Genomic DNA, 27,165 nt, shown 5'->3' on the forward strand with positions numbered 1-27,165 from the left:
GTCCAGTCTTAGGAGATTTTCTGTTTTGGGAAATACATAGGTTTTTAAAGTTTATTCATTATAGTAGGACCTACTTTTTTTTAAGCGAGGGTCACCTATGAAATGATTATTCCCTTTCAAAATTTCAGCAACCAGATGAATTAATTTGGATTGGTCTTAGAAAAGCAATGTAGAACAGGAATAATGGGACTGAGGGTGTGACAAGGATCGAAAGTGTCAGAGATTCTGTTCAGCTAGATGATTATTACAGACTAGTTTTTCTGAGATACAGGGTGGTAGGATTAAAAGATGGGGAAGGCGCTGGAGGTATGGTATTAATCCGTTGAAGGTGTGTGTAATTTATACCTGCTGACTTCTTTTGTGTATCTGATATGGGAGGCAAAGTTATTAGGTGAGAGTGAGTGGGGAGTGGTCAGTATAGAAAGGGTCATTGAAATAGCTACTGTGGGGAGCTAGAGAGAGGACAGATCAGAGCCTGTAGAAGCGTATTCCTAATATCAGGTTAAGAGCCCATTTCAAGTTGGAGATCACGAATTTTTAGTACCATAGGAGGATGAAAGGTGGATTGTTGGACTAAATTTGTGTTGGGAATTTTTTATGTGGGTGGATGAATATATGCTTAGAATTGGCGCACTTTTTCTGTGAAAGGCCAGGTAAGTCCTGGCTATTGTGGCTCAGCTCAGTTGGTTGGGTGTTGTCCCTTGCACCAAGAGGTTGCTGATTAGATTTGTAGTCAGGGCACATGCCCCAGTTGTGGGCTTGATCCCCAGTAGGTAGGCTTGCAGGAAGCAGCTGATCGATGTTACTCTTTCATATTGATGTTTCTTTCTCTCCCTCAACCTTCCTTTCTCTCTAAAAATCATTTAAAAAGTATATTTTAAGAAAGGCCAGGTAATATTTTTGGCTTTCATATGATTTCTATTGTATTACAGTTATCCAATGCTGCCATTGTAGCACCAAAGTAGCCATCCTATGTAATAAAAGCCTAGTCCTATAAAATAAAAGCCTAGGTGGCATTGCACGACATCACAAGATGGCTGCCACAAGATGATTGGCAGGGAAGGGCAGTGTGGGTGATCAGGCCGGCAGGGGAGGGCAGTTGTGGGCGATCAGGTCGGCAGGGGAGCAGTTGGTGGATGATCAGGCTGGCACGCAGAAGCGGTTAGGGGCAATCAGGCAGGCAGGCAGGCAGGCAGATAAGCGGTTAGGAGGCAGCAGTCCCGGATTGTGAGAGGGATGTCTGACTGCCTGTGGGATTGTATAAACTGGCATTTGGACATCCCCTAAGAAGTCCCAGATTGGAGAAGTGCAGGCTGGGCTGAGGGACACCACCACCCTCATCCTGCTTCCAGCCCCCCTGTTCATGAATTTCATCACTGGGCCTCTAGTAGATAATACATAAATGCATGTGTGTGGCTATGTAAATAAAATTATAAAAATGGGCAGCCTAGATTTGGCCACTGTAGTAACTATATATGGCTTTACTGAAAATAGTATTTATAAAACTATGAAATGAATGAAGACTAAATTACCCATTTACACAGATGACTAATAATGAATAAAAATTTATTGCTACATTGGTTGATTACTGAAAGAAGTAATCAACTTGGAAAAAAAAAACATAGGATGAGACTGCCAAATTTTCTTTTACATTTGTTTTCACTTTGAGTTAAATACTCTTCTTTCCTGCCCTTTGAAAATGTTTAGAGTAATGATTCTTAACAGTGACTACACAATATATTACAATATGTTCACCTGGGAAACTCAGAAAAACTACTAATGCCTGAGTCCCAACCAGAGATTCTAGGTTAGTTGATCTGAAGAACAGTCTGGATTACATGATTTATTTATTTATTTATTTATTTATTTATTTATTTACAAGATTTTAAGAGCTTCCCAACAGATTCTGAAGTACAGCCAGGGTTGAGAACCATTGACTTTTAATTAATTGCCATGGGCCCTGAGATTGGTGTAGGTTTGGTATGGAGTTTCAGAGTACAGCAGTTAATGGTAGGAAAATGGTATTAGCAAGTGATTTTAAATGAATGAATTTTTTGGCCACTTTTCCACCTCACTTATTTTTGTTATTTATTTAATTATTTTGAGGGTATTTAATTTCTTCCATTTTTTTTTTAAAGCTACAGCATGTTTATCATTTAGATTGAGTATAAATTTATTCATTATAATGCTATTTCTTGCCTACATTTATTAAATTTAACCCATAGTATGCTTTATTGATAGTTGTTGGATATGGTTCTGTTTTTGTTTCTTTGTTTAGTAGTTTATTATAAGTATTAATAATTACAGATGAGAATGATTGAAAAAGAACTAATGAAAATCTTTTTAAATTAAAAAAAAAGGATTCTGAAGGTGATACTCCTCTTCATGATGCAATAAGTAAAAAACGTGATGATATCCTGGCAGTCCTTCTGGAAGCTGGAGCAGATGTTACCATTACAAACAATAATGGGTTTAACGCCCTACATCATGCTGCACTAAGAGGAAATCCCAGGTAAAAAATGGTATCTTTCACCATTTTATATGCAGTTTAAGAATATTTTTCTGTTGCTGGTTCTCTTTTTCTGATTGATAAGGAAATAATTTTTGATTATTTTAGTATTTTAAATCATTTTAAGGTCTGTGGAAATTGTCTTCACTATGAATAGATTAATTTTTTAATGATTCTTTGTGTTATTAAACTAATGAAGTATGAAATGTCAAAATATATATTTAATATGGATATAGAGGATCAGGAATACTCACTTAAATTGTAAAGTTTTAATTAGGATGCAGTGCATTTTGAGATTTATGTTTCTTTAAGACCATTCTTAGGGTGTCCTCTAAACCCCATGTTAATCCATTTGCATAGTAATTATTTTTTTAAACTTGTGGTTAAATAACTATTAAGTTACCTAATTGCTTATTAATATAATTCTTTTTAAAAAAATATTTTTTATTTATTTTTTACGGAGAGGATAGGGAGTCAGAAACATTGATGAGAGAGAAACATTGATTAGGTGCCTCCTGCACACCCTTACTGGGGATGTGCCTGCAACCAAGGTACATACTCTTGACTGGAATCGAACCTGGGACCCCTGAGTCCACAGGCCGATGCTCTATCCACTAAGTCAAACCATCTAGGGCAATAATATAATTCTTTGTATAAATTAAAAAAAAATTTTTTTATTAAGGTATTATATGTGTACATATCTTTCCATCCCCCCTCCCCCCCCCCATACATGCCCTTTCCCCCAGAGTTTTTTGTCCATTGGTTTTGCTTATATGCATGCATACAAGTCCTTGGTTGATTTCTTATCTCCCCCATATCTCCCTATCCTGCCTGCTGTAATTTGAGTCTGTTTGTTGCTTTACTGTCTTTGTATCTATCTTTTTGTTCATCAGTTTATAATGTTCTTTATTATCCATAAATGAGTGAGGTCATGTGGTGTTTCTCTTTCATTGACTGGCTTATTTCACTCAGCATGATGTTCTCCAATTCCATCCAGGTTGCTGCAAATGATGAGAATTCCTTCTTTTTTATGGCAGCATAGTATTCCATTGTGTAGATGTTTTTTGATCCAATCATCTGCTGATGGGCATCTAAGCTGTTTCAAAATCCTAGCTATTGTAATTGTGCTGCTATGAACATAGGGGTGCATATTTTCTTTCTGATATGTGTTTCTGGTTTCTTAGGATATATTCCTAGGAGAGGGATTAATGGGTCGAATGGGAATTCCTTTTTCAGTTTTTTGTTCAGATTATTACAGTTGTACCTCTTTTTATACCCCAATAGCTCCCCTCCACCAGGTTCCCACACCATTCCACCCCATGACCTTACCCCCTCCCCCACTGTCCTCATCCATAGGTGTATGATTTTTGTCCAGTCTCTTCTGGCACCACCCACACCCCTTTACCCCCGAAGATTGTCAGTCCTCCCTTTCTATGCCCCTGATTCTATTCTATTCATCAGCTTATTCTATTCATCAGATTTTTTATTCACTTGATTTTTAGATTCTCTTGTTGATAGATATGTATGTATTGTTCATAATTTTTATCTTTACCTTTTCTTCTTCTTTCTCTTCTTGAAGAATCTTTCAGCATTTCATATAATACTGGTTTGGTGGAGATGAACTCCTTTAGCTTTTTCTTATCTGTGAAGCTCTTTATCTGATCTTCAATTCTGAATGATAGCTTTGCTGGGTAGAGTAATCTTGGTTGTAGGTTTTTGCTAGTTATCACTTTGAATATTTCTTGCCACTCCTGTCTTGCCTGCATAGTTTCTATTGAGAAATCAGCTGACAGTTGTATGGGTGCTCCCTTGTAGGTAACTAACTGTTTTTCTCTTGCTGCTTATAAGATTCTCTCTTTGTCTTTTTGCCATTGGCATTTTAATTATGATGTGTCTTGGTGTGGTCCTCTTTGGATTTCTTTTGTTTGGGGTTCTGTGCGCTTCTTGGACTTGTAAGTCTATTTCTTTTATACCAGGTGGGGGAAGTTTTCTGTCATTATTTCTTCAAATAGATTTTCAGTATCTTGCTCTCTCTTTTCTTCTGGCACCCCCTAATTCGGATGTTGATACACTTGAAGTTGTCCCAGAGGCTCCCTACACTATCTTCATATTTTTGGATTCTTTTTTCTTTTTTCTTTTCCGGTTGAGTGTTTTTTGCTTCTTTGTATTTCAGATCTTTAACTTGATTCTTGTGTTCCTCTAGTCTGCTGTTGGATCTCTGTATATTATTTTTTATTTTAGTCAGTGTATGCTTACTTTCTAGTTGATCCTTTCTCATATCCTCGAGGGTCTCGTTAAATTTAGCAACCTTTTCTAGAAAATTCTTGAAAAACCTTATAACTGTGGTTTTGAACTCTATAGTCAGTCATTTGCTTTCTTCTATTTCTTTCATTTGTGACCTGTTTCTTTATCTCCGAATTTTGTCTGGTTCCCTGAGTTGATAGAGTGTCTAGGTGTCCTAAATGTCCAGTGGCTCAGCCTCCCCAGTTAACTGAGGTGGACACTTTTGGTGCAACTTTTTGTGGGCTGTGTTCAGTTTTGTTGTAGTTAAGCCTTTATTGTTGTTTGTATCATAGAATAAAATCTTTACACCTTGACTTGTCATTCAGACTCATTTTCAGTGTGTCCTGGTCTTTCTGACTTTATCTCTCACTAAATAAAAGCCATCTGCCTACCTTGCTCTTCAGCTACATTATTCTACTCTCCTTTCTTAAGATAGTTTGTTTCTTTCTTCTTTCATTTAAGCATTTTTTCTTTATCTTAACTATCTTTCTTTTAGAACTCTTAGATCTCACCATAGAAACTATTTTCTGTTTGCCGTATACTTTCTTGTTCTGTGTTCTTATTTTACTGTACCTATAATCTGCTTTGTGCTGTCCCTAAGTATATGCATTTTTATGTACCTTTCTACTTAAATTGTGGGCATTCATGTTCATTTGTATGTTCCCCACAATGCCTTGGCTATAATAGGAACTCAGTAAATGTTACTCTTAATTTGACAGGACAGTATTAGATATTATTAGAGTATATATGATCAATTACAGAAAAAATTCCATAGAGAAACTATTAGGAGTTTAAACAGTGATTATTACAGATGAGAATGGGCAAAAAGAGATTTTATTGAGGAAATTTAGGTTAAATATTAAATCATAAAGTTTAAGGTAAACTGAAAATTGAAGAGTTTAGGAAACGAGTGACTTCTAATATTTTGATTTGTTTCATTTTATTAGAAATAGCCATAGTATGTTTAATAATGCTAAGATTATATATATGGAGGAGGAAATATGCTACTTTTATTTCTTCAATTCTTGAGAATTCCCCTAAACATTTTCAATAGTGACACCTCTAACCAGATAATTGGTGTCAGGTGACATTTTAAAAAGAGGAAAAAACACTTTTAGTTTACAGTAAAGTACTGCTTCAAATGAAGTTACATCACTTCTGTTTTTTAAAAAAAATTTTCATTTATTGATATTTTTAGAGAAAGAGGTAGAAAGAGGAAAAGAGAGAGAAAGAAACATTGATTTGTTGTTCCACTTATTTATGCATTCATTGGTTATTTCTTGTATGTGCCCTGAGCAGAGAGATCAAACCCGAAACCTTTGGTATATCAGGATGACTCTCTAACTGGCTTAGCTACCAGCCCAGGCACTCACTGCATGACTTCTTTATTCCTGTTTCCTTAAGGCATTTTTATGTAGGTGTGAGCTGTAGATTGCCAGATAAAGAGTGTAATGTTAATTGGCCAAGGAAAATGTCAGGAAAATGATACAACTTATATATTATTTATAATTGCAAATTTGCAACTTTATATCATATCTCTATTCCCCTCTCCCTTTCTCTCTAAAATCAATAAAAATACATACATACATACATACATACAACTGATGGCACTAATTCTTAGCTGTTTTTTTTGTTTTGTTAGAATGTGTGTGTGTGTATATATATATATATCTACAGTAAATTATTTACATCATTGTGAGTATAATTTAGTACATCATTGTGAGTATAATTTAGTACCAGCATTATAATTTCTTATAATATTATAATTTCAATTTATTATGGTTAGAAATGCGGAAAAGTTTTCAAAATTTTATGTACATGTATACACATGGACTTTAAGTAGCATTCTAGTTCCTAGTTTTGCTTTTAATAATAATTTTTCAGCATTAAGTCAGTAACAGCCAACAACGTAGTAGAATTAGTAATTATTGGATGTGCTTTTTAAAAGAAAATAACTTTTCCTGTTCATCAAAAATATGTCTAAATGTCTGATGTTTTTGAAGAATGTACTTTTGAAATCTAGATTTCAAAGGTGCAGATCAATAGAGATTCCAGATTTCAGAGCTGATTTTGGTGTTTATTCATAAAGAACCTTAACTGAAATAAAGATATTAAGAGAAAAAGACTTATAAAGCATTGCTTTTCTTTCAGAATTACGTAAGAGAATATGTTTTTGTGTGAGACACTGAGTACTTCGGTTATGCTTTGTAAAATTTGGAGCTTTTTAGAATGTAATTGAAGTATGTTTTAATATAGTAGTTATTTTTTATTTTAAGAAATCTTTATGAAGGACAGTGCTATTTATGTATTCTGATATTTGGCATTTTCCCTAGAATTTAGCCATATTGTCCTTTATTTTTATAAACAGGTAAAATTTCAGATTTAAATGAAGAGCCGAAAACATTTCTGTTGCTAAAGATGAAAACTAAATTTCCTTTGATTAGTGGCACTAATCAGCACATTACTTAGGTATTTTCTGTGAGGACGTTGCATTTTTAGGTACCTTGAAGTGTTTAGGGCTCCCTCGCAGACATGAAAACAAATTAGCAGCATTCCCTGAAGAGCTGTTAAAAAATAATTGCTAGGTATTTTGGAGGCACTGATAACAACATAATACACTTATTTTAGGTAGTGTTATTTATAAGTTTTTCTCTAATATAAGTTGGATATGGAAAGTAATAGTAAAATATGAGTGAGCCATATGATGTGGTATATTTTCAGTGTAGCATAGCACTAAGGTAACCTCACAGGCCCTTCTTATTTACTTATCTATTTATTCCCACAAAGACACGTACTAATTCTTACTGAATATGTGTGCACCTCGTATTTTCCCTGTAGAATGTTATTATACCTTTATTTAATTTTTTAAATTATGAGACTGTTGAATATAGAAAGATTTGATAATCTAGACCATATCTTTGTGTTTAATGGTTTTCTTTTCTTATAAACTCTAAATATGCTGAGTGCTATATAAAAAGTAGCTGAGAGACTGTTGAATGTACTATACTTATAGTATGTCCATTTTCTCTCTGTGTCCATGCATGTACTCTCACACACTGCGTGCCTTGTAATTCATAAATATATTTAATGTGCCCGACAGGTGTAATTCATACAAGGAAGAAGGCCAATTAACTTGAATGAAGTGATGACTCATTTACATATGCCTTCCTTTACCCACAATCTTTTAAGGGATGATCTCTTTGCTTTGAAATAGAGGAGTGGTAAGGAGTTGAGGATTGTGTGAACATCTATGTTTTTAAACTACTATTTGCCCTCTGTAACCTTTCATTAATTGATGAACTGCTTGTCTTTATTAAAGAACATTACGTTAGTTATAGTCTAATTACAGTCAGTAAGAAAATTAGAAGATGTTGGATCATTTGTCATTTTCCTTTTTCTTCATTTTCTTTCCATTGAGAGAGAGGCTCGTGTGTGTGTGTGTGTGTGTGTGTGTGTGTGTGTGTAGGACAAAGAAGACAGAGGAATGAGGAGTTTCATAGAATGTTATTAGTTTTACAGTTGAGGAGACAAGTTGGAGAGATAAAATATCTATAGAGAAAAAGGTAACAATGCTTAGGATTTTCTTTCAGTTTTGAGGATTAAGAACTTTTGATTCAGGGTTGGAAAAATGAGATTCTTACTATTTGTCTTTTCACAAGATATTCTTCAGTATCCTCATCTTTTTCACTTTATCAATATTCAGGTAAATAGCAGTAAAATTAAATGCTAATTCTTCAGAAGATACTACCCAACATTTCTAGTGTGTTATTTTATGTAATGTTATATTTTTCTTTAACTTAAAATATGTCCATGTGAATCACAATGTGGCATTCCTATTATGGTTTCAGGTGACCTTCCCAGATACTTTTTTCCTCAATAGGAAGTTCTTTTTTGAAACTATATTATGCAGCATAGCCTACTTTTCATTGCCATTTCTTTTCCGAAGGGTAAGAAATTTAATACCAAGAGACCATAAATAAGTAAAATTACTTTATTTGTAATTCTTAAATGACCCACACATTTTTCATAAAGTTTTAATAAACATTGTTAACCACTATGGCTCTTACAAGGAGAATAAAGAATAACAATTTTTTTAAAATTTAAAGCACAATCTGAATAATTTAAGTTGAAGTTAGTTGACATGTCTGATACTTAGAAGTGAAAACATTGGCTGTCTTGTAGTAATCAATGCATAGCTACAGCTGGTTGAAGGGGACCAAATCCATTGAAGAGGCGATTTGGTTCCATTTTACCAGCTCTAGCAAAGCATTGCAATGCTGTTAGTTAGGGCTTTAAAACAGTTAAAATGCTTTTATTTGTAAAATTATGGTTATAGACCTTTCACATAAGTTAGATTCTCATATCCGTTCTTTAGTCATTGAATATAAATTTTTCTATTTTGAAGGCACTTTTCCTACTATTTCCTGCTCTAAAAGTGAAAAGTCTTTATCCTTCAACATGTTGTTAATGCATTAAGGAATTATCAGTGTGCATTTTGTTTTTAACACTTAATTTTTAAATGTAGACAATAACGTGTTTCGAAACCAACAACATTTAAAGGAACAAATAGATCTTGAGTAATGTTTTATGTTTCTCTCTACGCAGTAAACCAAGTAACCTAACAGGTTCCGAAAGAGTACTGTTAATTACACCTTTCTGCTGCCCCCTGCCTTTTTAAAATTGTTTATTTTTATTCTCAATGAAGAAAGGAAGGAAGGAAACATTGTTCAGTTGCCTCCTGTTAAGTGCCTCAACTGGGGATCAAATCTGACACATGATTGGGAATCGAACCTGTGACCTGCTGGTATATGGGTCCAACCAACTGAGCCATACCAGCCAAGGCACCTTGCTTTTTTTATTATTATACTGGAGGACTAATAGAAAGTTTCTGACTAAGGTTGGAAGAATACAAGTGGCCTTAAGAAAGTACCTCTGCCCTTTGGTTTATAAATAGATTGCACATGTATTTTAGTGTATTACTTGGATTTGTGTTGAGAGGAACTACCATACATGCTAGCTTACTTTTCTTTGTTTTTTACTTATGTAGTATTACAAATCATAGACTAGTAATTTAACCTTTTTAAGAGTCTACTTATTTGACGGAATTCTCTGTACAGATTGCCTAGTTATTCCTCATTATCAGTTTATTAATAATACATTGAATTGTTGCTACAATTCATAAATTTGAGTATTAAAATCTACCATTAAAACTCAGTCCAGCAATTTTTGCTAATAATGTAACTTCAGTGTTGCATTTCAATGTCAGGTAGGCAAGTCTTCTGAAACATGCTTGATTAAAATAAAAGTTTGAGAAATTATAGTTTGCCTGTAAAAGTAAGTGAAATATAAAGAGTAAGGAAATAATTACTGTTCTGAACTAAACTGGGAGAAGGTCAGTAATTCAGGCAATATTTAAATAATTGTCATATTAAGTATATTCTGCATCTGTTGGTTAGTAAGTGTCATGCCGTGTTGAAATTAATATAACTAAAATTTTCCCATATTTTATTCTAATAGGGTGAAACAGGTGCTAAATTGCCTAGACTTAAGTGCTGAAGATAGCAGTAAAACTGGCTTCTATTTTTAATAGTTATATGGGAGTTGTTTAGCAGATCCAGTTGCTCAAGTGTGCTTTTGGATGGCAGTTCAGTTTCATATACTGGCCATATCGGGGCAAGGAGAGGCCATGGGAAAAAAATAGTACAGCATTTGATAATGTCAGCATCTGTTATCCCTGTCAGAGAGACAGTTGAAATGTTTGAGTTACACCAGTGTCAGCAGATGCCCAGAGTTTAATATGTACTCAGTTAAAAATGAACAGCTGACCTAAGTGATGAATGTGACATTTTAGAGTGATTGAAAATACTCGTAGATATGTTAAGTTAAAGTTGTAAGCACCAGAATCAGTATATAATTTTACTTTTTAAAATGAGTAACGGGGGGGTTGAGGACAAATATATGATACCTTAATCAATAAAGAAATAAAAAAAATAAAAAAAGAATAACAGATGCTGTCATTTTATTTTCTAAGGATTATATTCAATACTACAATCATAAGATTCTTAGATACTGGATGATTTAAATGAATTATTAGCTTTTATACCTATACAATAATGAATATAATTCTTTATTATAAAACATGGATGTAGTAATACCCTTTGGATAGTTTTATAGAGGAACCTCTACTTTTGAGGTGTATATTTTTAGATTTGGATATTTAGGGCATGCAGTTAAATGGAATATGAAGCATTGCCTTTTTTTTTTTTTTTTTTTTTTGGTGGATGATTGGAAAGAAGGTTTATTCTTAAGTGTTAAGCTTTAGTTATTTTTTTCTTTGAAATACAGAATTTTAAATTATGAGCTTTTTATAATTTTCAATAAACATGTAATAACTTATATGCTATCATATCTAATAGATTCATTCTTTTTTTTTCTAATCTGATAAAATGAAAATCAACTTAGACAATTAACTACCTAGTTGTCTTATTAAACAGAGAAAATTATAGTCACCTTATAGCTATTTATACTAATTTGTGACAGAAATTTAAAAATATTACTATACTTTTTACATGACTATGTCAGTTGAAATAATACTTCTAATAATACATGACTAGAATATTAATATTTTTAATATAAGTCTATCGTAGCTAAAATAGATACTGCTTATTAAGAGCTTATTTATAATTTTTATTAATATATAAATATAATACAAAATAAATTTTGTATAAAATATGGAAGTATTTTGATATCTCTAACATACAGTATATAGTAGGTCTTTGATGTTTATAAAAATTGACTTATAATTGCATGTACCATTAAAAGAAGGTTGTTCTGCCCTAGCTGGTTTGGCTCAGTGGATAAAGTGTTGATCTATGGACTAAAGTCCCAGGTTTGATCCCAGTCAAGGGCACATGCCTGAGTTGCCAGCTCGATCCCTAGTAAGGGGTGTGCAGGAGGCGGCCAATCAATGATTCTCTCTCATCATTGATGCTTCTCTCTCTCTCTCCTTCTCATTTCCTCTCTGAAATCAACATAAATATATTTTTTAAAAATAAAAGAAGGTTATTCTATCTGTATAAATTGTTTTTTTGACTATAGTATTTTTATTTTGAGTATCTCCTTTGGGTAAAATAAGTTCAAGGATAATATAGATAATAAATTAATTTATTTTAAATATTTGGCAGTCTGTTACCAATGTGCTCTGTTGACTTGTAGCTGTAACCCAGAATTTAGTCATTTTTCTTGCATAAATCTTACATTTTAATTTATTCTAAGTACTAACTTAGCATAAAGACATGATAAACTTGAGAAAGATAAGGGCAACTTTTTTCCTTTAAGAGTATGATTTTACTTAAAATATAGTCTTTTAAAATTATGACTATGTTTAGTTTTCAAAAAAGAAAATCTAAAGCAAAAGCTTGCTTCAAAAAATTCTCTAATATTATTAAATTATAAATTTATAAAAATATGAATAGTTGTTAAAATGTAAATGAAATCATCTTTTGTTGTATCTTTTCTTAATAAATCAGTCAGCCCTATTAATGTGATATACTTAAATTAAGATCAAATTGTGGAAACAGAAAATAGGTCATGTGTGTATCACATTCTTTTGTGCTAGTAATACTTTTTTCTCGTGTTCAAATATTCATGTAAAAGAATATATTAATCATGTGAATACTAGATTTAAAAATGTATTGTGTTTTAAATGTAAAAGATTTGAAAGGAATTTTATGATCATTTTAAATCTATTTCAGTAGTTTTTTTTTTTTTTCTTCAAAAATATAAATCTTAGTGACATTTAGTTTTCATCTATAAGCAGTAGGTACATTTTATGTTATTATTCCCAAAGGTCATCTCTTTGATTCTAGGTTACTATACCATATGAAGGTCATTCACACAGAAAGAAGCAAGGGCTTCTTTTAGCTGCAGTTTATTTTCCTCTTGGCGTTTTAGTGCCTACCAAAAATACATACTTCTTTACATTCCATAGCATTGTATGTTCATATGGGTACATAAAGAAGTATGTACTCTGAGTAGGTATTACAAAGTTGTTAGCTGTAAAAACATGAATTGTTTTATTTTCCCGTTTATTAGTAAAACGTTCCGCTTACTGATGTAGAACAATGGTAGATCATTTGTAGAAACAATCAAAGACTAAACATCATAAAAAATTTACCTGAAGCATTGCATTAATGCCATTTATGGTTCCTTGTTGGTGGACATACACTTCTAAACACTGACCAGTTATCTGTTGTACTTTATCCTGGCTTGGTCCTTTTTGCAATAGCTTTATAGAACCAGTGGAGTTTTTACAGAGTATGTTTCAGAAATTTATACAATCAGCCTAGTATTTCTTCAGAGTCTTCAGAGTGAAATTCTTCTTATTTTGTAGTGTACTTCTAGATCCTACAAGTAGATAGTAATTAATTTGGTACAGATTATTTTTTATAGATTAGTTTTCTTAATAAAAATTAACCAATCAACAAATTAGTATTTCTTCTGATATTCACCCTAAAGCTGAAATGGTAATGAGAAAAACCAGGTCTTTTTAGAGCAAACTGAATTTTTCTATTTTCATTTATTTTATAAAATTTCTAAATTGAATTTTTAGAGAGGGTGAAAAAGGAGAGGGAGAGACAGAGAAGAAGAAAGAAACATTAATTGCCTACCATAGGTGCCCCGATCAGGGATTGAACCCGCAACCTAGATATGCGCAATGATCAGGAATCAAACCTGCCACCTTTTGGTGTATGGAATGATGCACCATCCAATTGAGCCACACTGGCCAAGGTTAAACAGAATTTTTAAAGATGGATTTTTATTTTATTTTATTTTTTTAAGGTTACAGATAAGAATTCATGATCAGTTGAAAATCTCTTTGTCATTCCTTTGTTTTCATTAGCTACTAATCTGAATTTTACATTTTACATTTTGGGTTTAATACAGTTTAAACAGAAGTATATAAATACTTAATTTTGGTGAGTTTACTTCATTTCTTTTTTTCTTTCTTTCTTTTTTAAATATAAAGGACAACTGTCAGAACAGTTAAAAGAACTGAAAGGTATTAGCACTGGGTTTTAGCTTGATCACTCATCATTGAAAGATATAATAGTTGCCTTTAATTATTCTGGTAGTAAACAGTTAATTTAAAAGAAGACTGTAAGAAATTTTGAGGTTTGGGAAAGAAGGGGTAAAAAGACAGGGAAAGAATTTCTGCAGCCTGTGATAAAAAGCTAGTACAGCTCACAGAGAGCAAATTAGAATGTAGCAGGAGATAGGGCAGTACTACAGCAGTTTCAGCATTGCAGCATTAGAATTTCACCACACACATTCTGATTTATTTGTGTGGCCAACTTAGAGGATATTTTAAAAAAGTGTTCTGTAATCTGCCAAGTTTCTTTTTGACTAAATCTTGACATAATTAATAGTTTTTAAAATTTAGCATACTTTGGGAGCAGGGTGTAATTTACTAGGGATGCAAAATCATGTAATCTGAAACAATAAAAGACTAAATCTTTAATAATATAAATGACAGTAATGGATTTGTACATTTTTGAGATAAAGAATTACCTGCCATGATATTTGAACAGCATTTCTTTTTACACTACATAAGCTCTCTCGTTGAACTGAAATTAGGCTTTGCCCAGATAGAATTTAACTTAACAATAAAAATAAATATTGAGTCAGTAATAGGTAAGCATGCAGAAAGTCATAAACAAGCATCCTTAAAAGTACAGGCTTTGTGGTGCTCTGTTACCTGTGAGCTTAGTGTCATGCAGCATTTGCAGCAGGAAGAAAGATAATGACCTCGAGAGTCACATCAGCAGCAGCCATCTCATCTTGATTGTTCCTTCACTCTATCCGCTGATTCAGCACTTCTTTTCATGAGTCGGTGAAGTCAGAGGGAATTATCAGTGAACACAGAATCTCACCTTTTAAGATAAATTTGAAAAACAATTGAACAACAAAAATAAATCAGCCATCTTTTCCCTCTTCCTTCCTTTACCCTTAAAAAGAAATAAACCACAGAAAAAATTAATCAACACTGGCTGTTCGATTTAGAATGTTAAATTACCAGTATTGCATAGATATGAGTAGCTTGTATCTGTTATACAGAAAGTTAAGCAAGCAAGGAAGGTTGCTACAACGTCCAAGATACTGAACCTCTCTTATTTCTCAGATGAAATGCTTCGGAAGAGGGGGGAAAGTTGCAGAGCAAGTTAATTTTATAACCTAAAACAGCCTTAAAGCCAAAAAAACAAAACACACCTCATTCTCCCAACTAACCATAAACATCCATACTATTTTCCTTTGCCCCTCAGAATACACTGGGTTCTTCTGACTTCTTAGGAAATAATTCTGCATATTTCTTGCTATGAGATATTTTTTTTCTTTTTCTTTTTTTTTTTCATTTCCAGGAGTAAATGGTAAATCTGTATTGAAGCTACCTTGTCATATCCAGAGGTCAAGTCTGCAAGCAAGGTCAGGATTTCCACATGGTCACTACAGAGGTTAACTTAAATTCTTCCCTCAGTGGCTACAGGCTAAACTGTTACAGCTTTATAGGCAGCTAAGCATTTGAAACATGCACTCCCAGGCAAACAGGCTCTCTTGTGCCTCTCTCTTCCCTGACCATATTTAGTCAACCATAGCAAAAAATAGTCTCCCAGCTGTCGATTGTCGATCCAAAAACTGAGGAAGCCTCTATCTTGCTTTCTGCCTATTGATTGTTCATCCTGCGGTCCAAACACTGCTTTGCCATTTGTCCTGCCCTTTTTTTTTTTTCTTAAGCACTGCCAAATAAAGCGGTCTCTCATGTTTCCACTTACATTTCCCAGATTTTCACTGAGCTTGCGCTGAGACTGGGAAAGCCTGATGCGGCTGTCACTATACTTAGCACTGCAGAGAAAATAGGAGAGAGGAAAAATATCACCCTAGCTAGAAGCAAGACAGTCTTTAGGATAAATAGAATATCTGTGCTCTCATATTATATTATATTTCATAACCTGAATTTTTGTTGGTTAAAAATATTATGCATAATGATATTTTACATACTTAGAGGCCTGAAGGGATTTTGTAGTATTATCTTTAGAGCTAGTTTTTGCTATACATGCTCTTTAAATTTAATGAATTAATATTTGAATGGAAAATATGTAGAAATGGTAGGTAGAACCTGTATATTGAAGGTGGAAAAAGATCATTAAGAAGGGAGTAGTGTGTAAATGAAATTTTGGAAGTGCTAATTAAAACTTAATTCTGTGACAATTTTTATTTATTTATTTTTGTAGTGTTTATGTGTAAAACGGTCAGGGATGTTTTTGAGTAATTGTGTACTTCTGTATTAGAAACCATATATACATATATAACTATTAACATGCATGTTATTAATTAAATTCTATTTCATTTTCAAATGTGAAGTGGTGCTTTTCTCACTTCTGCATCACCATTTTTCTTTAATTTTGTGCAATAGCATTAAGCATGATCATTTCACATTTTATTACAGACTAAAATAGTCATTAACCTATATATAACTTTGGCATATAGTGTATGTCTCAAAGGAAAAATACTTTTGCTCTAAATTTTAATAGCATATTAACAATACATTTTAAGATCGAAATTTATTATTTTAACTAAGGAGAAAAAATATTAGAACATCAAATCTAAAAAACCTATGGAGATAAAATTTAAGATGTTATAAACCTAAAAATGTCCAAGAGAAACCAACTATGCCTTGTTCTTACTTTAAATGTTGAATCAGTTTAGAATCAAGAAAAACCAGTTTTCTAAGTTCATTCTCTTACAAGGAAAGTTTGTCCTTGACACTGCTTTTATCTTTAACATTTAATACCATACCAGTCAAGCTTTTGTAGATATTTGGTAAATTTAAAGACACAGCTTTCATAGTTATTGAAATAGTTTTACACATACTGTGTGTAAGAAGGTGACACATGTCTCAGAGTGTAAGATGGGTTAATTTTCAGGTTTCTACATTATCCTAGATTTGTTAACCATTTTGTAGTGGTGAAAATTCCCCTCCCCCCTTTTTTTCAGCAAGCACATATAATGAAGTGTCAGGAATTTTTCAGAGCCCTTTTTTAATTTTCATAACAACCCTATGAGATAGGATTCATGATTCTCACATTTTATAGATGAGGAAACTGAGGCATAGAAGTTAAGTAATCTGCTCAAGTCACCTGCTGTTCAGTTTGCTACAGGTATAATTTGAACCCAGATAGTTTGGCTATAGACTCCCAAAGCTCTTAACCACTATTCTTTGCTGCTGCTCTATATTGTAATAATGAAATCAGTTAGTGAATTATACTTTTTGGGACTGGTACACCAAAAATATAATGTTGCTAATGTTCTTCCTTCATTATATTCAGAAAGATGATTGTTTACTTGACTATTTGTTCCATTGAACAGAACTGTGAGCTCCTTATCCTACATGTCCAAAAGAGATATAAAGATAAGTAAAATAGGTTTCCTTGCTTATCTCAAGAAAGGAGAAATAAGCCCAAGCTGGTTTGGTTCAGTGGATAGAGTGTCAGCCTGTGGACCAAAGGGTCCCGGATTTGATTGCAGTCAAGGGCACATACTTTAGTTGCAAGCTCCTCCCCTGGAGGCAGCCAATGTGTTTCTCTCACATTGATGTTTCTCTCTGCCTTTTCTTCTCTCTTTCACTCTCCGTAAAAAACAATGGAAAAATATCCTCAGGTAAGGATTAACTACAAAACAAAACAAAACAAAAACTACAAAACAAACTACAAAACAAAACAAAACAAACAAAAAGGAGAAATAAGGACTCACTAGTCACAAGAGATCATTTTAGTGTCTTTAATTTAAGAATGATCAAGAACTTACCTGTTCTGCAGCCTGTATTGTCATTGTATATCTTTCTCATTTTGAACTAAATTCTACACTACCCAAATTTTAATTAATGAATTTAAGGTAAAATAATGAACCTTTAAGTTACAATATCTGTCAAAAAGAATTGTAGGAAAAACACACCAAAAACAGAATTTAAAAAACATTTAAGTAACACCTAATCTCTGGTTTTACCTGTCTACCCTAACAAAAACCATTTATTTTTATTTAAAGTGATTACTATGGATAGCATTTTGGTATATATCCTCCTAGACTTGTCTGTGTCCTTTCAGAGAAGGGTACATATTGGACAAAACTATGTTCAGATTATTACATACTAACCTGCTTTTAGCATGCCCAAAAGAACTTCTTGGTATTTATCAGCTTTCTCAATAAGTTCCTTTATGGATTCTGGACTAACATGCTTTAACTATTATTTGAGGGATTATTTATTAGCAACAATAACTTAGCATTTATTGAACACCTAATTTGTGCTATAGTGCTATTCTAACTCTTTTTATATTAAGTAATACTAATATGTAAGGCCTTCACAGTTTAATTTTGGTCTGTTTGGAAAAATGTTGCCTATCTCTGAAGATAGATTGCAAAGCATGGCAGGCCCTAAAAATGGACCCAGAGCCATTTGACTATCACATACCACTGCAGACAGCTGCTGTCCCCTCTGCTTCTCAGAACTCATTTGTTCATCATTCAGCAAACGTTTGAGTATTACCATGTGCCAAGGATTATGCTAGGCTCCACTATTAGTTGTTCCGGAACTTAATGCTTCTTTGGCAGTATTCACAAATGCCTGCTTAACTGGTAGTAAGATGTTATCTTTAAACCATCCATGTCCTTAACTTCTTGGAAAACAACCAGATTGAGAAATATAAAAGAGTGCTTGAGCATTAAGGAAAATATTTCAATATCTCATATACTATGCTCCACAAGTGCAAGTCTATTAGCTTAATAAAATTAATTCATTTATTGAATCGGTACCACTCCAATCCCAGCAACTCTATGGGCCTCAGTGCTTGCAGCATAACACCAGTCTCCTCTTAAATAACTAAGGAGCTGAAGTGAACACCTTATGTTCAGAAGAGAAGTCACTCCTTTTTTTGTTTTTCTTCCTTTGAGCTATTATTAAACATGCTCTATATTCCTGAGAAGTTTGTTCTTATGGAAGCATGTTTCCCACTATCTCCCATTCTACTAGTAGTTTCAGAAGTGTGTGTGTGTGTGTGTGTATACACACACACACACACACCCCGTATTTTCCGGCGTATAGGACAACCCCCTAATCTTACAGTTAAAACATAGGTTTAGGCCTATATTCGCTGTATAAGACTACCCCCCACTTCAAAGAAAAGACTTTCTTTGCCGTCAAGATCTGCAGGTAATTTTTGTGCAATTTTGGTCTTTTGCCCCCGATTTTCAGTTGACTTTTTTTCGTTTCAAAAGTCGTCTTATACGCCAGAAAATATGGGGTGTGTGTGTGTGTGTGTGTATGGCATTTATATATCTTGCCTATCACGGTAAAGTTGCGAATTAAAATTTTTAAGGTAGTAAGCCTAAATATTATCTTAGTGTTTTAACTTAAATTTTTTTTTATCAGATTAATATACATACATATTTAAGTAAATATTACCACAAAGCTTATAATGAAGATGAACTTTCTTCTGCTTTTATTTCTCTTCATCTTTTTGTCCCCCCCACCAAGTAACATATCTATTTTTAATACATTTCATTTTTAATAAAGCTTTTTTTCACATGATTTAATACTTGCATCTTTAAAATTGTCCAAGAATCATAAAACCCCTATAAATTCTGTTTCTCACATAGCCAAATGCGTAAAGTAGCAGACAATATATGGCATTAGTATCATGATTATCCAAATCTGAACATTCATTAGTATGATGTTATACTAATATTTTCCCCCATTAAGAATCTGAATCAAAGTCTCCAGAATATCTAGTATCTTGTTTGAATCCACTGAATGAGGAAGATTAGAATTCTTTAAATTATTGAAAGCAAACTCAAGTAGGAAACCTTAGCTTTTATGAGGTTCATGAATGTGATTTAGGGGTTTGTAGACTCAAAACTATAGGTTAAGATTTTTATGGGAATTTCTCAGGGCAGGTGAGTCCATAGATTTCCAAAGAGGTCTGTCACGCCTACACAGAGATTGTAACTTCAGTACAGATACTGAAGGGTGTCTTTAAGCCACATGAGTCAAACACAAGGCCCGCGGGCCAAATCCGTCCCGCCAGGCCTTGCAATGTGGCCCGCACCGCGCTGTCATCACTGCACTCCGCTGCGTTTCCATCACAATGACAGTTTATGACTGTTCAGTAAACCATTCGGCCCGCGATTTAGGCTGGATTTTAGATTTTGGCCCCTTCTCTGATTGAGTTCGACACCCCTACACAGAGATTGTAACTTCAGTACAGATACTGAAGGGTGTCTTTAAGCTGTGAGTCTCATTATACTTTGGGTCATAAACCTGCTTAAAACCTGAGAAAAGCTGTAAATTTTCAAATTTGGGTATAATTTTTGAGGTTCTTGGATCCTCCAAAACCTGTTCTTAGAATTCTTGGACTTGCTATGTAGGATTCATAAACCACTGCCATTAAGGAAACATGTTCTGGCTCATATTAGGCCTTAGTCTCATTATTTTAGAGACTTAGTTTCATTTACACATATTCTGCACCTTCAGACTATTACTCTACGTTTCTGACATTTCTCTGTTTCAAATTTTTATCTCACACATTAGAGGCCCTGTGCACGAGTTCGTGCACAAGTGGGGTACCTCAGCCTGGCCTGTGGGATCAGGTTGAAACCAGCTCTCTGACATCCCCCAACGGGTCCCAGATTGTGAGAGGGTCCAGGCCAGGTGGAGGGACCCTACCGGTGCATGATTGGGGCCTGGGAGGGACCGCGGGAGGGCTCCAGGGCGTGTCTGGCCCATCTCTCTCAGTCCCAATCAGCTGGACCCCAGCAGCAAGCTAACCTACCGGTCATAGCATCTGCCTCCTAGTGGTCAGTGCATGTCATAGCTACTGGTCGACTGGTCGACTGTCTGCCCGCTGGTGGTCAGTGCACGTCTTAGTGAGTGGTTGAGCGGCCTTAACATATCATTAGCATATTACGCTTTGATTAGTTGAATGGCTGACAGAACACTTAGCATATTAGGCTTTTATTATATAGGATATCACCTTAGGTAATATATATCTTACTATACTTTACCTTTTATACCCTATTGGAACAATTTTAAAAGCTTTTATTTTCTATGTTTACTGCCTTTTTTTTTTTTTTTTTTTAAGTCTGTGGAGCATTTATCTTAGGTTATAGTATTAAAAAAGAATAATTAGTAGATACATATGTTAAGGGAAATTTTTTTCCAAATAGCCAAGATCTGAAACAGCCCAAGTGTCCATTAGTAGATGAGTGGATAAAAAAGATGAGTGGGCCAAAACCAGTTTGGCTTAGTGGATAGAGCATTGGCCTGTGGACTGAAAGGTCCCAGGTTCGATTCCGGTCAAGGGCATGTACCTTGGTTGCGGGCACATCCCCAGTAGGGGGTGTGCAAGAGGCAGCTGGTCGATGATTCTCTCTCATCGATGTTTCTAGGTCTCTATTCCTTCTCCCTTCCTCTCTGTAAAAAATCAATAAAATATATTAAAAAAATAAAGATGAGTGGTACATTTATATACAGTGGAATATTACTGGCCGTAAAAAAATCACACCAAACCTTGAAATCTTACCTTTTGTGACAGCATGGATGAACTTGGAGATCATTATGTTAAGTGAAATAAGCTTCTCAGAGAAAGACAAATATCACTTATATGTAGAATCTAATGAACAAAATAAACTAAAAACCAAAGTGAGGACAGACGCATGGATACAGAGAACAGACTGACAGGGACTGATGAAAGAAGATGAAGGGATTAAGCAAAAAAGCATACATTTGTAGCACATAGACTCAGACAACAGTATGGCGATAGCCATAGGAAAAGTGGGGTCTGGGCTGGGTGGAGGTGGACAAAGGAGGGGAAAATGGGGACAAAACCAGACAATATTGGTGCACCATGCAGTGTTCAGATGATGTTTTATTTAGTTGTAAAATTGAAACTGTATGGTGTTGTGAACCAGTCACCCTAATAAATTCAATTAAAAATAAAATGTAAAATTGGAGGAAAAAAAAGCAATATAAAGAACAATTACTGGATAAATATGTTAAGGGAGATTTTCCCCTCAAATTATATTATGAATTTTCCACATAAACATTCCTGTTAAGAAAAGTTACTGATGTATGTGGCAAGAAAAGTTGCTTCTAATTTTACTTTTCTTTTGGGGAGATGAGTTGATTTTTCTCTAAGAAGCATCATTTCTTGATAATTAGTAGTTTCTGGCTCTTTTATGGTTAACTAGATGCCTGGTGCATGAATTTCTTGCATGGGTAGGTCCCTAGGCCTGGCCGGTGATCAGGGCTGATTGGGGCTTTCTGGCTGCTGACTGGAGCCTTCCTTCTGGCTGCTGGCTAAAGCCTTCCTTCCCCAGCTGCTGGTTGCCAGCTGGGCCTTCCTTTGTTCCGTGCCACCCCCTAGTGGTCAGCTCATGTCATAGTGAGTGATCGAACTCCTCTTCCCATCAACTTCTGAGGGGACACTGCATATTAGCCTTTTATACATATAGATCTTTGGTGCTCTTAAGGATAACTGCCTTTTTCATTTTGGAAATATTTTGTTTCTGATTCTTAAATTTCAAATATTAGATTATAAGGACCCATTTTATGTGTTTTGACATCAGCTGGTTTTAGCACTATTGATAAATGACAGATTTTTAACTTTTTCTGCAGAGTTCATGTTAATCTTTAAGCTACATAAAATTTGTTTCAATTATTATTACTATTTTTTCTGCACTGATATTTTTGTTACTTGGTTGTTTTTTATTAACTCTTCCACTAATATATACTATTCAGATTGAACCTAAGAGATTCCACAAATCAAAATTATTATCCTTATTAGGGTATATTTTTTAACCCTTTGGTATTTTTAGACTCTCATGGTTCTTCTATGTAGCACTCCCATTCTATTTTGATTCTGTTCTCTAGTTAGTAACAGTTTGTTTACTTCTTAAAATATTAAAATGCTGTACATTTGAGTTTTAGAAAAATTGAAATTTTTTGTCTTTGTGCATAATATTCTTTAAAGAGAAATATGTTCATTTGACTTCAAAGATTTTTAAAATATTTTTTTCAAAAACAACTAATTAAATATCAGATTATACAAATATAAAAATAGCATAATTTTGACTTTCAGTGCAATGCGTGTTTTACTATCTAAATTACCAAGACCATGGATTGTGGATGAGAAGAAAGATGATGGGTATACTGCCTTGCATCTGGCTGCTCTTAATAATCATGTGGAAGTGGCTGAATTGTTGGTACATCAGGTAAGAAAAGCAATTTAATAATTTTTAACAGTTTTAGACCATTGCCATTCATTTATTTATTAGTTTATCAGCTACCTATTAGTATGCTACAGTAAAATCCCATGATGATGCATATTCAGAAATAGTACACATTAGTCTGCTAACACTGATTACTAAAGGGAGGCAAGGGTATGTTTGTGTGTCCCTCAGTCCCCAGTGTTCCCTCTGCACAGTCTTCCTGGTTTGATCCAATGAAATGAGCAAAACCACAAGGGATTTTCCAGAACCACTGCCGCTGTTCTGGAAGTGTCATTTAGCCTCAGGACCAAGAACCGTCATATTGATATCTAAGCTGATTTGGCCAGTTGCCATCAGGTGACACCAGGCTGAAGCCAGGATCTGGGGATTCAATTCATGATTGCTGCTGGACCTGTGGAATGTGTGGCTGGTTAGCAGCAGACACTCACTTTAGTCATTCATTCATTTCCAAAATAAGACAACTTTTTATGACTGATTTTTATGGGGACCTATTTATTATAGTTTATAATTTATTTTAGTATATTTAGCAAAATATTACAAATGCTTCAATCAAGTATATGCCATATAGAAGCACTGAAGTTATTAAAAAATTGTCTGTGATCCCTGACTTCAAGGAGTCAAGTAGAAAAATTTAGGAGATAATACATTATGTGCAATTAAACCCTAGATTATAAGGTAGATTCTCCATAAACTAGACAAGTTTAGATAAACTACACAAGTTTAGATAAAGAAATAGTTCAAAAGTTAAACTACCTTTCCCCTGCCATTTTAAGCCTTTATTTTTAAAATTAATTCTTTAAAAAGTATTGTTAATTATAATGTTCTTTTTTATCGTAATCCAAATGGCAGACCTTAAGCCAATAACACACTGTCTTTGTTATTGTTGCTTTATAGTAAGACTTAACATCAGTTAGAGTAAGTCCTCTGACTTTGTTCTTTCTCAGAATTGCTTTAATATTCTGGATCTTTTGAATGTCCATATGTATTTTAGAATCAGATTATTAATTTCTCTTAAATAGTCTTTCTGAGAGTTTGATTGCTCTCATACATATTAGTTTTATCTTTAAGTTTTGATGCTATTGTAAATTGTATTTTTTTTTTTTTTAATTTCGGAAAAAGGAAGTGAGAGGAATAGAAACATTAATGATGAGAGAGAATCATTGATTGGCTGCCTCCTATACATTCCAAACTGGGGATTGAGCCTGAAACCTAGGCATGTGCCCTGACCGGGAATTGAACTGTGACCTCCTGGCTCATGGGTCAGTGCTCAACCACTGACCCACACTGGCTGGCGTAAATTACATTGTTTTAAAACTTCAATTTTGTATATTGTTAGTTTATGGAAATACAATTATTCTTTGCATATTTGTCATATATCCTGTGACATTGCTTAAATTACTATTGGTCATTAGGGAAATAAATTATAATTACATTGAGATACTACTAATTACCAACTACAATGAATAAAATTAAAAAGGCCAGAAAAGCCAAGTGTTGATTAGGAGTTGGAACAATTAGAATACACAAACATTGGTGGTGATTTTCAAACTACCATTTTAAAAAAACAGTTTGGCAGTTTCTTATAAGATTAAACATATTTTACTATACAACTAGCAATTTCACTTCAGGATATATATCCAAGAGAACTAAGGACACATTTCCACACAAATATTTGTAGCAGCTTTATTTATAATAGTTTCAAAGTGGAAGCAAGCCAGATGTTCATCAGCTGGTGCCAGGATAAACAAATTATGGTACATCCATACAGTGCATACTTACTACTTTGGAAAATCTAAATGATGGAAAAGTTCAGGAAATTTGAAAAGGAAATTCCTCACTTTCTGCATTATATAAGAACTAGAGGCCCAGTGCACGAAATTTGTGCACAGGGGGAGGGGTGTCCCTCAGCCCAGCCTGTACCCTCTCCAATCTGGGACCCCTTTAGGGAGTGACTGCCTGTTTAGGGTCAGACATCCCTCTCACAATCCAGGACTGCCAGCTCCCAACTGCTCACCTGCCTGCCTTCCTGATTGACCCTAACTGCTTCTGCCTGCCAGCCTGATCACCCCATACCACTCCCTTGCCAGCCTGATTGATGCCTATCTGCTCCCCTACCAGTCTGTTTGCCCCTAACTGCCCTCCCCTGCAGGCCTGGTCCCTCCCAACTGTCCTCCCCTGCTGGTCATCTTATGGCGGTCATCTTGTATCCACCATCTTGGATGTGGGGGCAGCCATCTTATGTCTTGGAGTGATGGTCAATTTGCATATTACTTTTTTTTTATTTTTATTAGATCAGTTAGTCATAAGAAAACTGCTGAGATTAGGTACCTCAGGATTTCATTCAAAAAACATCTAAATATATAAAAGCCTAAGTGTCCTTTATGATCTAATGTCTGGAACGACCAGACGACTGGCCAGTATCTATGACACGCACTGACCCAGACCTTGCTTCTGGGGCCCTGACAGCCCCAAATCTTTTTCACTTGCACCCTGGACCTAGACAGGAGGGAGGAAGGAGCCCGATTCCTCACAAAATCAGCCATTGGTTACTTGCTGCTGAGGCCAACCTCCTGCGGTCCCTCCCCCCAGCAGGCCAGCCTTCCTGATCTGCCCAAATCGATGGCCAGGCTAAGGAACCCACCCGTGCACTAATTTGTGCGCTGGGCCTCTAGTAAATAATAAAAACAAACCAGAAATTCCATCTTCTAGAAAATGACATAGCATTACTGGAGTTTTAGCTGTACTTGATGCTTCAAGCAAGGGCACAGTTGGGTATCAGAGTTGTAATCAGAGAGCATGAATGGTTCTAATACAAACAGGATGATAAAGTTTAATTTTTTGAACCTTTTCTTAATTTCCTATTTTTTATTATGCCAGACATTGTTGCGAGGCAGTTTTGCATGTTACTTTTTTTTTTCTGTTAATCTTCACACAACGATATTTTCCCACTGTTTTTCAGTCCCAGTTGTTAGATTTTAACTATAAAAACTTTGTTGTTGTTTTTCAGGGTAATGCAAACCTGGATATCCAGAATGTGAACCAACAAACGGCCCTCCATCTTGCTGTTGAACGACAGCACACCCAGATTGTTAGGGTAAAGTTTTTACTAACATGAATCTTAGTTTGCAGTTGTAGTTTAACCAGACGGATTTCTAGAATGTTTTGGAAATTTAAGTAACACATTGTTAGATTTCTCAGAAGACAGAGTTATATGTAAAAATTATGATTTTAGACTATTTTATAGCAGTTTAATTTATAGTAGGGAATATCTTAAAACTCTGATATTTAAAGTTTTTATAATTTTGTTGCCAGATTTGTGAATTATCAGAATATTAAATTAAAGAATTTCCAAGTAGCATATAAATTAGTTTTTAAAAAGTACATTCTCACTTAATTTATATAATTGAGACTGAATTATAATTTAAAACTTTGGCTGGATATTTGCTGCATTGATTCCAAATAAAATGTTTTTATTTTATTAACCTGGTTATTGTAGACAAAATATTTGAAAGGTTATCTTTAAAAAATATTTTTTGGTAGACCAGTGATTCTTGTATATATACCTCTATCTATCTATCTATCTATCTATCTATCTATCTATCTATCTATAATTGATTTTTTTAGAGAGAGGAAGGGAGAGGGATAGAAGAGTTAGAAACATTGATGTGAGAGAAACATCAATCAGCTGCCTCCTGCACACCCCCTACTTGGGATGTGCCCGCAACCAAGGTACATGTCCTTGACCGGAATCGAACCCGGGACCCTTCAGTCCGCAGGCTGAGGCTCTATCCACTGAGCCAAACCGGTCAGGGCAGAGCAGAGATTTTTAGTGTGGAGGCTGAACCATCAGCATCAGCATTATTACCTGTGACCTTAGTAGAAAAGCAAATTTTTGAACCCCCACCTCATACCAACTAAATCAGAACTTCCAGGGATGGGAACTGGCAGGAATCTGATTTAATAAGCCTTACAGGTCTTTCTGATACATGTTCGAATTTGAGAAACACTGCTCTGGAATTGAATTGTATGTGATCTTA

At 34.4% G+C, this 27,165-nt stretch overlaps 1 protein-coding gene and 1 long non-coding RNA gene across 2 annotated transcripts in view; one reads left to right on the forward strand and one right to left on the reverse strand.

Annotated features, from left to right (window-relative positions):
• The window catches only part of MIB1 (MIB E3 ubiquitin protein ligase 1), an 84,452-nt gene that overhangs the window by 44,362 nt on the left and 12,925 nt on the right, over positions 1-27,165 (forward strand). Inside the window, exons 12-14 of the mRNA XM_036417899.2 lie at positions 2,361-2,512; positions 22,978-23,110; positions 26,136-26,222. Coding sequence (XP_036273792.1) covers positions 2,361-2,512; positions 22,978-23,110; positions 26,136-26,222 — 372 coding nt within the window. The remainder of the gene's footprint in view (positions 1-2,360; positions 2,513-22,977; positions 23,111-26,135; positions 26,223-27,165) is intronic.
• LOC118707510 lies at positions 11,858-15,524 on the reverse strand. Its single transcript, XR_004984299.2, has 3 exons — positions 15,241-15,524; positions 14,550-14,724; positions 11,858-13,198 (listed from the first exon to the last, which is right to left on the reverse strand). It is a non-coding gene; the product is annotated as an uncharacterized LOC118707510 (long non-coding RNA).

The sequence above is a fragment of the Pipistrellus kuhlii genome, unplaced genomic scaffold, assembly GCF_014108245.1.
Source record: "Pipistrellus kuhlii isolate mPipKuh1 unplaced genomic scaffold, mPipKuh1.p scaffold_m20_p_6, whole genome shotgun sequence".
Taxonomy (NCBI): domain Eukaryota; kingdom Metazoa; phylum Chordata; class Mammalia; order Chiroptera; family Vespertilionidae; genus Pipistrellus; species Pipistrellus kuhlii.